Genomic DNA, 14,236 nt, shown 5'->3' on the forward strand with positions numbered 1-14,236 from the left:
AGGTAGCAAAAAATGAAGGTTGGTTATAAAATAAAAAGCATTGTTTATGGTTTTTGAAGTGTTGTAGACAAAATGATGTGATAACTTTAGTTTTTTCAATCTTTGATCTAAAGCATATCTTTATGGCCAAACAATTGTGAAGCTCTTCAACAAAGTTTTGACGAATACGTAAAACTGTCAGACTATATATAGTTTTAACTTCTGATACATCCCAATTTAAACATGTTCCCTTCATACACTTGTTTTCTTGATTTATCAATGTGTAGTTTATGTCCAGCACAACTTTATTTGTAAAATAAACTTGAAGAGCTTTTAACCTGCTATATGCAATCATTTATTATGTTAAAACTTTATTCTGACAAACCATTCGTGTAATAATGTTCATCTTTCATTAGTTTAATGTTGAGCGCCAATTTTCTCATGGTCAGTGACGTGCTGGAGCTTCAAAAAGAACAACAAATATGCAGCATTTAAGAGGCCGATTTCACAAAAAAAAAAAATAAACTTGATATACTTTGCTTGAAACTTTTCCATAGAAATTGCTTTGATAAACTGACGTATCCAGAGTATTTTTTAACTTTCACAATTTTTAGTATTTGTGTAAAGGGATAAATGTGCAGGATATATGCTGTTAAATTCCTTTAAAGTCCATTGTTTTCAATGAATTATAGCATGCACGTACGAGCCCCCAATATAACAAATATCCTACGCTCATGTAAAGTGCCTACAACGATTTCTCGTTGTCTCGTCCATAGCCAGCACGCCCCTGCTCTCTGTTAGTTTTTTTAGTCAATCAAGCAAATTACATCAGATGTAATTTGAATGAGCAAGGTCAAAGTTATTCAGTCTCTTTTTTAACACTTGATGAAAGTCGTGGTAGTCGATTGAAACATTTCAATTGAGTTGTTTTGGGACTCTTTTAAACAACTTGGTTGACTATTTAGAAAAAGGCTATGTTTTTTAAAAATTATTAGATGTATTATAGAAAACTATTAAATTTTTGGTAGAATTATCTGCAGTTGTTTTCATCGAGTTTGCATGTTCATACTAAAATGACAAATGGCAACAATCAGCCTATCACAACATATTACCTGATGATGAATTTTGGGGCTGAGAGTGAAGTCAAGCGTTGTGCTAAGTTCACTTTAGTTAATGTTATTACTTATTTGTCTGAACGTGACAAAGTTCGAGTATTGAACGTTAGAAAAACTTATACGCACGAGACTTGCACTGAAATGGAAGAATTCGTTTTAAAGAATTTCATTGTATCAAAGAGCTTGATTGTAGATTTTTTATATGATCAGGAGATAAGTGTTCTGACTTGAAACTCATCTACGTCTACGTCTGTCTCTCGCTGTCACAACAAAGGAATTAGAGTCTTCTAACAGCCCGCAGTTTTTGTGCTATGAATACGCGAGATATTTTCTGAACTAAGGTAAAATATTGCACAGCTATTACTTGCCTAGTAACATGAAGATATCTTGATTTATGTCAAATAAACTTTCAAATGTAATAAACACTGGACCAGAACGTAATATTTTTAAGGTTTCTGTTATGAAATTTAAACGCGATACCTAGAAAATCGAGACACTAAAAACAGCCACGGAAATCCAAAATATTCCTACGAAACGGAGAACGTAGTAGAGTATAATAAAATATCACAGCACTAAAGTTTGCGACGAGAAATTATTTCTGAGAAAAGGGAGATAAATATAATCAGTTTGCCTTGTAACAGTATAAATCGAAATTAAGTAAGATGATTATAAATCAGGTTTATATTCCACTGAAGACAAATTGAATTTAAGAACTTGTTTACTTTGGACGTTTTTTGCTTTAAATTCAAATTTAAAATTGTGTTGATGTCGATACACTTCAAATTGCAGTTGCCAAGTTATTTTTGAATGTTGTCATTAAAAATTCAAATATGGAATGTTATGCACCTACGTTTTCATTGTGTGTATCAAAATACTGAATACTTAACTGTTATGGCATTTTTTTTTAATTTCAATGGTTTTAGATAGCGTATGAATTAGACCAATTCCTTTATTATTTCGATATCGTTGCCTGTTTTAAATATCTATTTACAAGAAGTTTGGAAAGGCCGCATGGCGACAAGTTTTCTTTAACTTAAAGTGCCTATGAAATGAAATTTGGCGAATTTTTTTTGTATTATCGAAAAATATCCTCTTTTCTGATCACAATGACACCAACCTTGTCCAGCAATTCAAACAAATGTAGGGAAATTTTAAGTTGAAAGTTGGACTACGTGAATATTTTCTGCTCAAAACCGCGCGCGGTCAAGAGGTCTTGATGAGTGCACCATTTTGTACATAGAAATATAATAAACATTGTGGCTTAGAATTGCGTTTTTGAGTGTGTTGAACCAAAATACAGGAATGTCTATGTTATAAAGTCTTGATACATAGTTTGAATCAGTTCAATTTATTACTAAACGAAGTTAGTTGCCAAATAAGAAACATATGTTGCAATTCTTTACAATTCATGCAACTACGTCCAGCGCAATAAGACCTACATGTATATAAACGTTCTAACATTACAAAAATCAATAAATATCGTCCTAAAATATTTTATATACTGGTTGTGGCTGTAATCACATATTTAGGAATTCTCGTATTACATTTAATCAAAAACCTACTCGATATAAGCTGGATACTCAAATACACTGAATAGATGTAATAATTACAAAATAGCAAAAAACATCACGATATTTTCCTTAACAATGATGATTTATATTAAATTGTATACCGACTTGTACCAGCACTGACAAAGTAAATATAATGTAATACAATATCCACCCAAGCATGCCGAATATCTGACTATCGGCACTATAGCTGCACGAATATATCTTAGAAATGAACATTAGAATTGCAGTTTCAATCTTGATGGTACGAATTTCGTAATTTATGTCGGAATATACGCAGTCTGTGGAATGAATAATAAAGTACATATGCACGCGGTAAAACCACAGAAAATATTTACTCATAAAAATTACCAAATACATAAAACAGATATATTCAAAAAAGCTGTTATCGGGCTCACTCCTCCTATATCCACAACCACATCCAGAGCAGCCACATCAAATTGTTGCGTTATTCTCGAAAATATACAAGTTGTTGGTAACAACGTAGAAATACTACGACGACAGATAACCTGATGTGCAAACGGCGACATGGCGACTTGAATTTATACACTTCCTTATCAGAATAACTCAACAATGTCATGTCATGTCATGTCAGTCCCGTGACATTTTCATGTCGTAGGGGTGTCATATTAGAGACTGCAGTCTGGGATCTCCATTGTCTTCGGTCTTCTGTCATTCTCAGCAATTTGTTTAGTGTGTGTCCAGTCCACTCTTTAACATTGTCGAACCAGGTTTTTCGTTGACGGCCTCTTCTACGTCCTTCTTCTACGGTTCCCAGGAGTATGGTCTCAGCCAAGGAATTGTGGCGATTAACATGGCCAAACCATGCAAGTTTCTGTTGCTTTACAATGGCTATGAGTTGTTGTTGTTTGCCTGCATCATCTTCAATTTGTTGCCTGACATACTTGTTGGTCTTGTGCTCTGAGTAATGGATGCCTAGTAGTTTTCTGTAGCACTTGTTCTCAAGTGCCTGGCTCCGCCTTTCAGTTTCTACATTCAACGTCCTGCTTTCACATCCATAGAAAAGAATGGAAATCACCAGTGATTTGTACAACTTGATCTTAACAGGGAGGCTGATGTTTGTGCTCTTCCAGATGGTGCCGAGTCTAGTCATTGCTGCTGTAGCTGTGCTAAGTCTTGTTTTGATCTTTTTTATTGAACTGCCATCCTTAGTGATGATGGACCCCAAGTATATGAAACTGTCTACCTCCTCTAAAGCTTGTCCATTCAATGTGATGTTGGTTGGTCCTTGCTTGCTGATGTTGTTGACAAGAGCCTTACTTTTCTCTGCACTGATTTCCATTCCAAAGGCTTTTGCTGCTTCTTCAAGTTTTGTAGTGAGGTCTTGAAGCTCTTCCTCGCACCTCTTATAAGGTCGATATCATCAGCGAATCGAAGATTGCTAAGTGGTCTACCATTTATTCTTATTGATGGATGGAATTCAGATAGTGTCTCTGTCATGATGTTTTCTAGGAAGATGTTGAACAGAACCGGAGAGAGCAGGCATCCTTGACGAACCCCAACTGTTGTCCTGAGTGATTGTTCAGTCTCGTTATTCAGAAGAACTACACTAGTTGATCCATCATAAAGAGCCTTTTTTTCATCAATAAGCCTGCTGTCGATGTTGTAATTCCTTAGGACTTTCCACAAGCCATCATGCCACACACGATCAAAACCCTTCTTAAAATCGATGAAGTTGTGAAACAGTTCGTGCTGGTGTTGCATTTGCTTCTCTATGAGAATTCTGATGTTGAATTTCTGCTCGACTATGCTTCTACTAGGTATGAATCCTGCTTGCTCTTCTGCAAGTATTTCTTCAACCTGTTTCTTCAGTCTATTTAGTACAACCCGAAGCATGACTTTACTTGGGTGGCTGATCAAGCCGATTGTTCTGTAATTCTGGCACTGTTTGAGATTGCCTTTTTTGGGTAGGGTATGATCAAAGATCGAGTCCACTCTTTTGGCCATTGCTTCTTTTCCCAGATCCTTTGGCAGATGGTGGTTAGAGCCTTTACAAGTTCAAGTCTCTTTAGCCTTCTTCCTTTTGTTTCTAATGTCTTTGTTGACTTTGGCATACTTCTGAGCGGCGGATGTATCTGTGGTCTTCTTCCTCTTGAGCTCTCTTCTGTTGTCACATAGGTCCAGGATGTCATTTGTGACCCAAGGCTTCTTCTTTTTCCTTCTCTTCCCAAGTACCTCTGTTGCTGTTTCTTGTAGCACTTCTTTCACATTGTCTGTGAGGTTGTTGATGTAATCTTCCAACAGATTGAGCACAGCAAATTTCCCTCCCAATGTTGCCTTGAACGTGGCAGCAATTGTTGGATCCTGTAATGTTTCCAGGTCAAATCTTATACGAGCGCTGTTAGGCTTGTAGTTCTTCTTTAGTCTGAGTCTTAGAGTCAGCAGCACCATATCATGATCACTACCAATTTCTGCTCCAGGGAAGGTTCTGGTCTTTGCTTTGTTAATGCTGGATTTGAATCTGCAGGAGAAGAGAATGAAATCGATCTGGTTGTGGGTCTTGTTGTCAGGTGAGTGCCATGTTGCCCTTCTGGATGTCTTATGCGGAAACAGTGTGTTGGCTAGGGTCATCTTGTAACTCGTGGAAAATTCTAGCAGTCTTTTTCCACGATCATTGGTCTCTCCCAGTTCAAAGCGTCCAACTGTACCAGGCCATAGGTCATATGCATCCTCGCCTACTTTGGCATTCAAGTCTCCCATGACAATCAGCAGGTCTTTTTTAGGAATGGACTTGATGGTCCTGTCCAGTTTTTCATAGAACTCTTCTACTGTCTCGTCGTCATAGTCAGAGGTCGGGGCGTAGACTTGGATGATGGAGAGGTTGTTTGGCCGTGCTGCAATACAAATCGAAATAATTCTGCTGTTGACTGGTGTGCAGCTAATCACTGATTTCACTCTATCCTTGTTGACAATGAGCCAACTCCATGTCTATGCTTGTTGTTATCCCCATTATGCCATAACTTTTGTCCCTCATCCGTGATGACTCCAAAGCCTGTCCATTTCACTTCTGCTATTCCTAGGATGTCCCACTTGTATCTAGAAAGTTCATGTGTAAGTTCTTTTATCTTTCCACTTGCATACAAAGTCCGTACATTTCAGGTACCAATGATGGTGTTGTACCGTGGATGCTGGAGTTGGTTGTGCCCCAGTAGCATACTTCTCACTCCCATAACCCTGCGGCACTGCAGCAGGAAGCGCGGTCGTTGGTGATCCGGGCCTCGACCGATCCGGCATGTCGATATGTCTATTTGTCCCTATCATAACAATTCCATGGGCTTAGACAAGTTTTGGCGGCGCCCATCTCCTCTCCAAAGCTGATTTTTCCTCAGGGCTTACTCCCAAAGATGGATTGCCGACCAAGGCTGGCGAGCTCCATCTGCCCACATGAGACAGGTAGTACTGGATTCCATGGTACCAGTAGCAGGGAAACCCTGACCTGACCAAACTCAACAATAGGTACTAAAAAAGTTCGGAGAAAAGTTTTCATGTTAGACATCTTCCATGAATTGATTTACCTTGAACTAACAGCCATGAGATATTTGAATGTTGCCTCGCTGGTTTTACAACCTCACACGAAATGCCATTCATCGTTTGCTCAGTGTTCTTATTAATTCCTGCTGGTTATACTTCCAACTGATACGGCTGGGCAACAGAATAAATTGTCCTTCAATACCCACATTTTTCACGGTTAGAAGCAAATAAAATAACTTATTTTCTAATATGTTATTATATTTTGTATAAGCACTCTCTAATATACACACTGCAAGATCACAACTCGTTACCAATCCTTTCTTCAGGTAAATTTTTAAAACGGAGTAAAAATTCCATGTTTGAGACGTTGTTAGATAATTTCTATGTTTCGACTTTGAATTCTGCTTTTTGCTTATGGCTCAGGACAAGGAAGTCTTTCGAAATAGCAAAAATAATTTCGCAAAATTTCGTTTCATAGGCACTTTAAGATACTTTCAGATACAATAATATATAATTTCATGCAGTTCAATTGCTACCAAGATAAGTTTATATTACGAAGTTTGTAATTCATATTGCAAGTTTAAGTAAAAATTTGAATGACTAGAATAACTAATAAGAGACATCGACATATTAAGAAAGGGAGATATCTTTCCGATGCAAAATCTTAGAAGAATTTTCTGAATTTCTAAAGAAAGCATTAATATTATAATTCATACCCTCCTACATCACTTCTATAGATTTAATTGTTACAATATGGCTTAAATTTTGCTTAAAATGTGCGAATTCCTGAGCGTAATTAATGCGAATTTGGTTCTTAGCAATGCCCTTAGCAACAATTATTTAACGCCAGTTATGCACATATTTATTTCAAGTCAGTTATTGAAACACGTTTTATTAATTTTACATGGATATTGCCCCTCATTTTTGGGCCCATGAGCTTCTGTTGAAATTAAAATATACGGGTGAAGTCTATAAACAAGTGGAACGATAACTTCGCCGCCCTCTTTAAAGCCAAGCATGATGCTTTTTTGCAGGTATAATCCATGCCCTCGCGCAGTTTTGTAGGTAATATCTAGGCAGCAGGACACCATAGAGACGCCCGGGCTTGTTCATTTTCCGCATGAAAAGTTATGTTCTTTTGTTTCTTAGCTAAGTTAAAATTTTTACCTTAAGTCAAAAATAACTGATAGGTTATTTTGCAATGCATTTTTACCGAAAACTAATGCTCTCGAGTCATGTAAACATTTTTCCGACTGAAAACAATATCGTCAACATCTTCAAATGACTGTTCGTTGCTGTATTCCGTTTTTAGCAGTTTGGTTTTTTAGAAAAATAAATCAGTCATGAAAATTCTGTTATATAACAATCTTAAAGTTGAAAACACGACACAGTTTTTCGAACATAGAATTAAGTCACACAAAATATTGTGAAAATATTGTCATGTATTATGTGTTTTCTATACTTGTGACAATGCACGAACCCAACACGCGTGTTTTATACTTACGAAAAATCACTCTAAAGCAGGCATATTGTCTTCGTTTTATCGTACGGCTTTTGTATCGTTCCAGTCTTTTTTTAGAGTTCCCTGAAATCTACAGGCGTCTGCAAGAAATGGAACAGAAGCACATTGAAAACACTTATTAAAATCGATTTAGTCTTTCAATGGTTTTGTTTTTTTTAATGCCTGGACGTTTAGGTTCGGCAAAAGAAACGCAGTTTTTTGTGGAAGCTTTTCAGCCGGCCATAAAGAGCCGTGTAGAAGTGATCATAACACAAGCTGTTTGGTTGTTGACTCATTGTCAAAGCCAAGTTAAGCAATCTCTGGCTTTGTGTTTTACAGTCTGTATCAGCCCACAAAATTTGAACTAAGACGTACCAGTAAACAAAGATATGTCCTATTAAACTACTGAGTATCGTTTACTACTCGTTAAACTACTATCTTTGCGGCATTACTGTTTGTACTTGAATGGTTATCTGAGTCGACTGCTGATGATATTAATGTCTCTAGTTATATGTGAACAAATAACATAGTTACTTTACAAGTGGTGCAATTTCATTTAGCTTCTCATCGACATAAGTATGAAATCAACAAGTCAGTCAGTCAGAATATGCCATATATAATCACAGTAATAATATCTTAAGATGTTCATTTTGTACTATAGTTATTGTCAGAAGCGCGTTTGAGTAAAATTTTAACTAGCACTTATTCATGAGATGTTAGACTTGGTGGTAAATGGAGTTTGTTTTTATTAACAGAGACTACGGATTTTTGTGCACGATGACGGTTGTTAGTAAAGGTGAATGAAACCAATTGACAAAATTCGCTCTTACTACGTACAGGGGGAATATGATTTTGTTCTTATATTAAAAGTAATTTCCCTCGCATTTCTATAATGCTATTCTCGTTAATGCACCTTTTTTTCCTATAGAAGATTACATGTTAAACTGGCAAACTTGAATGAATAATATGTTTAATTTGCAAACTGAACGCGTCTTTAAAACTTGCAAATAGAATATTACTTTATGATTTAAGACAAAAAGATTCCAAGTTTCCAAAATTTTAAGGTTCTACTTAAGATTCCAGATTGCAAGATTACAAAGTCCAGATTCTATGTTTTACAACTTACATTTGTAATATATAACTGTCTACAACAAGATATAAGAGAACAACTGATTGTTCACACTATAGCTTGTGAAAAGTTATATTAATTATATTTGCAATGAAATCAACGAATGTTCACCTTATGATACACAACTGGCTAAATCCTAATTATCAGAATTGTGTGAGGTTAATTAACAGTAAATGTATAAAACAGTTATGGTTGATTCATGTTTCGATTGAAAAGTTTTTTTAAAGCTTTGTAATGTTTTTGAATTTTGCATTTCCTAGTTATCACATCTGCAATTATTATATAGGAAGTATTGTTAGCCCTTTTAAAAACTTGACAAACTCTATGTTTTGGTACTCTACGTACTCTCCATGAGAATTAACGTCAGCAACAAGCTGATTTTCCTTTATATTTTTTTATGCTTGACAAGAAAGGAACTACAGCAACTTATTTAAAACAGTGCTAAAATTATGGATTACAAAATTTGTCTCATAAAACGTCATTCAAATCAGCAGAAAACATTGAGTGTTCTTATGCACATTAACAACTTATGTTTTGATTTTTCTTATCTTCAGCAGAAAAGTGGTTTTGCCAATACAGTAAAACAGAAAACGTCTTCCTATTCCTAACTACATTTATTGACATCGTATAATTTTTCAACAGGATGTTGTAAAACTAAGATAGAATTTCTACAACATCAAAATGATCGTGCCTAAAGGTGTCGATCTTCTCGAAGTACAAGCGGAGAAAAAAAATAATTTAAAAACAGATATTCAAGATGCAATATGTGCTCTAATGAATACAGAAGGCGGGCGTATTGTGGTGAAAATCGACGAAGGTTGCACGGTTAATTTTCGTACTTTTGAACAGAATATTCGCGAACTTCTTTGTGTGAGCAATGTTTTAAAATATGTTTCCCTCAACTATTGTTTGCATGAAATCATATTAAACGTGAAAAAGAGTGAAAAGCTAGTCACTGTCAACTATAATATGTATTTACCCACGCAGACGGAGGTTGTACAATTAGGTGAAAATGACCCACGACAGAATATCATTGATATTATTGAAAGGAAGTTTGTAGAAAGTACAGTCGACAAGGAAAATCATATTAAACAATTTGTTCAAGATAAAAAAGTACTATGCAACGAAAGTGAAATAACTCAGTTTAAGAAATTTGAAAGTAAAAAGGAAACAGCATTTGTTGAAAAAATGAAAAATAACAAGTTAACGAAATATGTTTCTGCTTTTGCTAACCACAGAGGAGGTCACATTTATTATGGAATCAATGACAAGGGAATTGTTAAAGGAGAAAAACTTTCAGAGAGCATAAAAAAAATAAAAGATGATCTGTCCACAGTAATGAAGGATACGTTAATATGGACGACAGAGAAAAAAACTCCTGTGTGTGGTACTGACTGGGAGATGTTCGCTGAGCATGTTCATGACAATGATGGTAATAATGTTGACTCCCTTTACGTTATCATTGTGTTTATAAAACATCAATTTGGAGGAGTGTTTACGGGTGAGCCCAATTCTTCTTATATGAGGAATGACGAGGTAAGCTATTTTTTAAGTTTGAGGTGATATAATTTACTTAACTATAAAGTTACATTTGGAAAAGACAATGAATAAAAACCTATTCCAATAGTAAAGTAAAGAAATTGTCAAAAATTTATTCGAAATTAAAAACATGATCCACATTCATTAATTCTTATAGTGGAAATAAAAATATTTCGTTTGAAGAAAAGCTTTTTAAAATACTCTGAAATTAGTTGAAAAACGTTTGTAGTGAAAGAGAAAATCGGAAAATTGGAAATGTCGTGATGGTTGCCCAATGTGAACACAATCATATGCTTCTTGGGGAGACTCGTTGAATCGTGTTATAGTCAATTGCATTCCACTTCTCGTGATTGATCGGAATTCTTGATAAAAAGACTTAACGAGGACGTTTCTGTTGTCGGATGTAGGACTAAAGAATCGTAAGGCAACCTATAGTCACAGTGAATGTTCTTTGTCAATTATTTATTTTGGATTGCACGCTTCCACTTTGATTGCGCTGCATTTATATGAAAGTGTTTTTAAAAGATTTTAGTATTTCATTTCCGTTAAAAAATTTGGTGTGAAAACATTTTCGACTTCCCTACGCACTGGTCGAGATTTTCTTCAACTAATTTCCGGTTTATGACAAAATTTCTCATTTCCAAATTGAGAATTTTTTATTTCCGCCATATTATAATTAAGAATGTTCACCATTACTTTAAATTTTCAATTAGTTTTTAAAGATTTATTTATTTATGTTGCATAATTTACTCTTATAAAAGAGTTTTTTGTTCATTCTTTGTGCTGAACGGATTGCCATACATATCATTTTAATATAGAAATATAATTCCATACTATTCATCCAAATCTCTAGCACGTGAAATGGATTTTGATAATGTTATAATCTTATTCTGGCAGCTGTCATTAAGTAAGCAAACGGTACAAATCTTTTACAACATTTTGGGCCAGAGCATTTACAACTCCTTCAGCGTTTAGGATTTAGTATGTAGAAAGTGCACTAACTATTCTAGTACCCACATTTGCAATCGTTTGCACAGATACATAAAACAACAAAACTATATTCATTTATAGCGCATACGCCAATCATTTTTTTTATATATTTTATAAACTGAGACACTGATATTTCAAACCTGTCAACAAAACTTGAATCACTCTTCATTACCGTAGCAAATATGTCGACGAGCATGAATATCGTTCAGAAAGATAATGTCAGTACTATTTTAAAGCTACAAAAATCAATTAGAACCTTCTTTAATATGAATATACGACGTTGTTATTCTTGTGAAAAGTCAAATTCAGAATTGAGTTGGTTGTTAAAGCCATATTATGTATACATGATAATCAAGCGTTTCATTTCGTAAAGAATTTCAGACTACATTCACACACAAACCAACTTTTTCTTCCATTACAAAAAAATTAAAGATGGGACGCTGAAATGACATGCTCATGTTCATGACATTGTGCATTGAATTCTAACGCTGAATCATTTGTAAATACCTTTGTTAATATGAAAATACGACGTTGTAATTCTTGTGAAAATCAAATTGAGAGTTGAGTTGGTTGTTAAAGCCATATTAAATATACATGATAAACTTACTCATTCTGTACGCTGTTTTTATCATTTTTATTAATGGTATGTGTTTTCATCTCTCATAATTCAAAGCAGTTTTGTGTTCACAAAAAGAATAAACAATAAAAAAGAACTCCACAACATTTGGTAATTTTATTCCGCGTTTCATCTACAATTTCGGGTTTTATCTTCAATTCCGTCTTTTATCCCCAATTCCGTTTTGCGTTTTAACCCCATTCCGTTACACTTCCGCATTTCGGATCCGCATTCCGCTCCGCGTTTTATCCCAAGTCATAAAAAACTGTTCTTCTTCATACAATTTCGTGATGTCACTTGTCACATAAAATGAGGTCAATTGTTTTGTCAGACAGTAGAAATATATTTTTACGATTTTTTACAACTTATGCATTGAATATTTTCTAGAAAGGGTGGCAGGTTGCAAGAATGGAAATCGGTCCATGGTGGCAGAGATTTATAAATTCAAAAAACGACCTCACTACTGTAGAGCCAGTGTTCTGGAGTTCGAAAGACAAACAAAACTTTTTTGTCAAATTCAGTGAAAAGCTTGTTGATTACAGAGATGCTGGGGATCTAAAAAGTTTTGACAAATTGTGTAAGTTTGCAACGGAAACTTTTCCTGATATGAATCCCCATTTCCCTGCTTTGGCTGGAAAAATCACCATTGCATATAAAGCTGGAGACATTAGGAGTGCCAAAATGTATATAGATCAATATAATGATTTATTGACCAAGTGTGAAAACGACAATCTATTTTTCGAAAGTCGAATATGTCTTTCTCAAAGTCTTGTTTATCGGAAAGAGAAACAGTCTTACGAAAGTTATAAAATGAGTAAAGAAGGATATCAATTATCTCTGCTATGTGAGGCTGGACTTTGCCATTTATGGATTTGCATGGAACATAGTATGAACGCTGCTATATGTGCATTTCAGCATCTAAATGATAAGAATTGTTTTCAGAAATTCCGTAATGAGTCTCTTCTATTTCTTGATAAAACCGCTGCAGTTGCATCTCAACTTCTAGAGAAAGGTGTCCCTTTTCGAAGGTCAGACACTTATCACAAACTTTGTATATATAAAGCCCTGGTGTTGCTGAATTTTTCTATTACTGGGGAATTTTCCAGCATTGCTCCAAGAGAAATGGATGTATCAAAGGCAGCAGACTTAATAAAGTGCATATATAAAGCAGAAATGAACGGTGAGATGTTAACCCCTTTGCGGAGAATCGAGCATTGTTTAGTTCAATCTGATTATTTTAGACGTCTTTCTGAACTCAATAAAAAAGAAGAAAATACGTCACAAATGCGTGAAATAGCTTTAAAGCATGCACAGAATGCTAAAGAGGAGGCAAAACTAGTTAAAATTAAAAACATGGAGGAGTATGCAGACTATCGTTTAAAGGATTTGCGCAATGACATGGCTTACACGGAAACAACACCAGAATTTCAATTGTTTTAGGTATTAAATTTTTTTATGTCTTTTTTTTTTAAAGATTTTTGCATAAGTCATAAATGTAGCTGAATACAATAACGTCGTTGCTAAACATTGTATATGCAAGTTAATACGCAAAACATTCAACCTGGCGTGAACAACCCTAGGAACATGAACTGATGTTTGCGTACGGGAAGTATCCTCTTTTATAAGGGTTAATTGGTTATTATTTAACTACTTATCCAGTAATTGAATTATTATTTAAAATGCTTAAAATTATTGATATTTATTAGAATGTGTAATTTAGTTAATAAAATAACATGTGTAAAACTAACGATCGTGTTCAGACTAGTCGATGCCATTGTTTGGATCAGGTCAGAAAATCATATCTTAAACAATAAGTTTGAACTCAATGTTGAATGGTGTAATAGTTTCTGTATGAACGTTATCTTTTGCTTATAAAACCAATTATATGCATCTTATTAGCAGTAGTTAAAATCGCAGCAATGTCTCGTGCAAAGGCTCTTTTCCACTCATCGCAAAATGTTCTTGCTGCGAGCATGCGAGTCTGTTCGCGCGATCAACAAATTTTGCTCAAATAATTTAACTATGCTGCAATTCATTGTCAGCTCGCTGCGAGTAACTTGCGGGCAGTCGCAGCGAGCTTGCGAGTACGTTTCGCGATTGGTGGAAAAGAAGCTTAAGAGTTGGCACCTATTTTTCTAGTTCATGATCAACCTAGCTGATCTATTTTGATGTTCTTGCAGGATCGTGACAAAAAACGCGCTTATATTTACAGTTATCCTTATGATGGTAATAAAGTACTCAACGCTTTGAAGCAAAATTATTTAACCATAAATGATTTTCGAATTCTATTTCTCACTACACTTCTCG

The 14,236-nt window shown here is 35.0% G+C and overlaps 2 protein-coding genes across 4 annotated transcripts; one reads left to right on the top strand and one right to left on the bottom strand.

The window, feature by feature from the left end:
* The first annotated feature begins 1,180 nt into the window (after positions 1–1,180).
* LOC124458365 lies at positions 1,181–13,676 on the top strand. Of its 3 annotated transcripts, none has more exons than XM_047008394.1 (3): positions 1,181–1,435; positions 9,427–10,320; positions 12,317–13,676. In XM_047008394.1, exons 2-3 carry the CDS (start codon positions 9,466–9,468, stop codon positions 13,367–13,369), a joined length of 1,908 nt encoding a protein of 635 aa, XP_046864350.1. In that variant the 5' UTR covers positions 1,181–1,435; positions 9,427–9,465; the 3' UTR covers positions 13,370–13,676. The 3 variants fall into 3 exon arrangements, with proteins under 3 accessions (XP_046864350.1, XP_046864348.1, XP_046864349.1); XM_047008392.1 differs by having other exon boundaries at positions 1,196–1,435; positions 9,339–10,320; XM_047008393.1 differs by having other exon boundaries at positions 1,196–1,435; positions 9,342–10,320.
* Positions 4,682–5,917, bottom strand: LOC124457229. Its single transcript, XM_047007510.1, has 2 exons — positions 5,776–5,917; positions 4,682–5,517 (listed from the first exon to the last, which is right to left on the bottom strand). The coding sequence occupies exons 1-2, from the start codon at positions 5,915–5,917 to the stop codon at positions 4,682–4,684; spliced, it is 978 nt and encodes a 325-aa protein (XP_046863466.1).
* Positions 13,677–14,236: the final 560 nt, after the last annotated feature.

This window comes from Xenia sp. Carnegie-2017, unplaced genomic scaffold (genome assembly GCF_021976095.1).
Source record: "Xenia sp. Carnegie-2017 unplaced genomic scaffold, XeniaSp_v1 HiC_scaffold_6, whole genome shotgun sequence".
In the NCBI taxonomy this organism is placed as follows: Eukaryota; Metazoa; Cnidaria; class Anthozoa; order Malacalcyonacea; family Xeniidae; genus Xenia; species Xenia sp. Carnegie-2017.

What these genes read in the sequence shown, in the direction of transcription:
- LOC124457229 (XM_047007510.1), bottom strand. Translation starts at nt 5,917, where the DNA reads ATGCCGGATCGGTCGAGGCCCGGATCACCAACGACCGCGCTTCCTGCT. An exon ending in CCATCATTGGTACCTGAAAT is followed by an intron (nt 5,518 to 5,775) that starts GTACGGACTTTG and finishes TTTGTATTGCAG; the next exon opens with CACGGCCAAACAACCTCTCC.
- LOC124458365 (XM_047008394.1), top strand. Translation starts at nt 9,466, where the DNA reads ATGATCGTGCCTAAAGGTGTCGATCTTCTCGAAGTACAAGCGGAGAAA. An exon ending in CTTATATGAGGAATGACGAG is followed by an intron (nt 10,321 to 12,316) that starts GTAAGCTATTTT and finishes AATATTTTCTAG; the next exon opens with AAAGGGTGGCAGGTTGCAAG.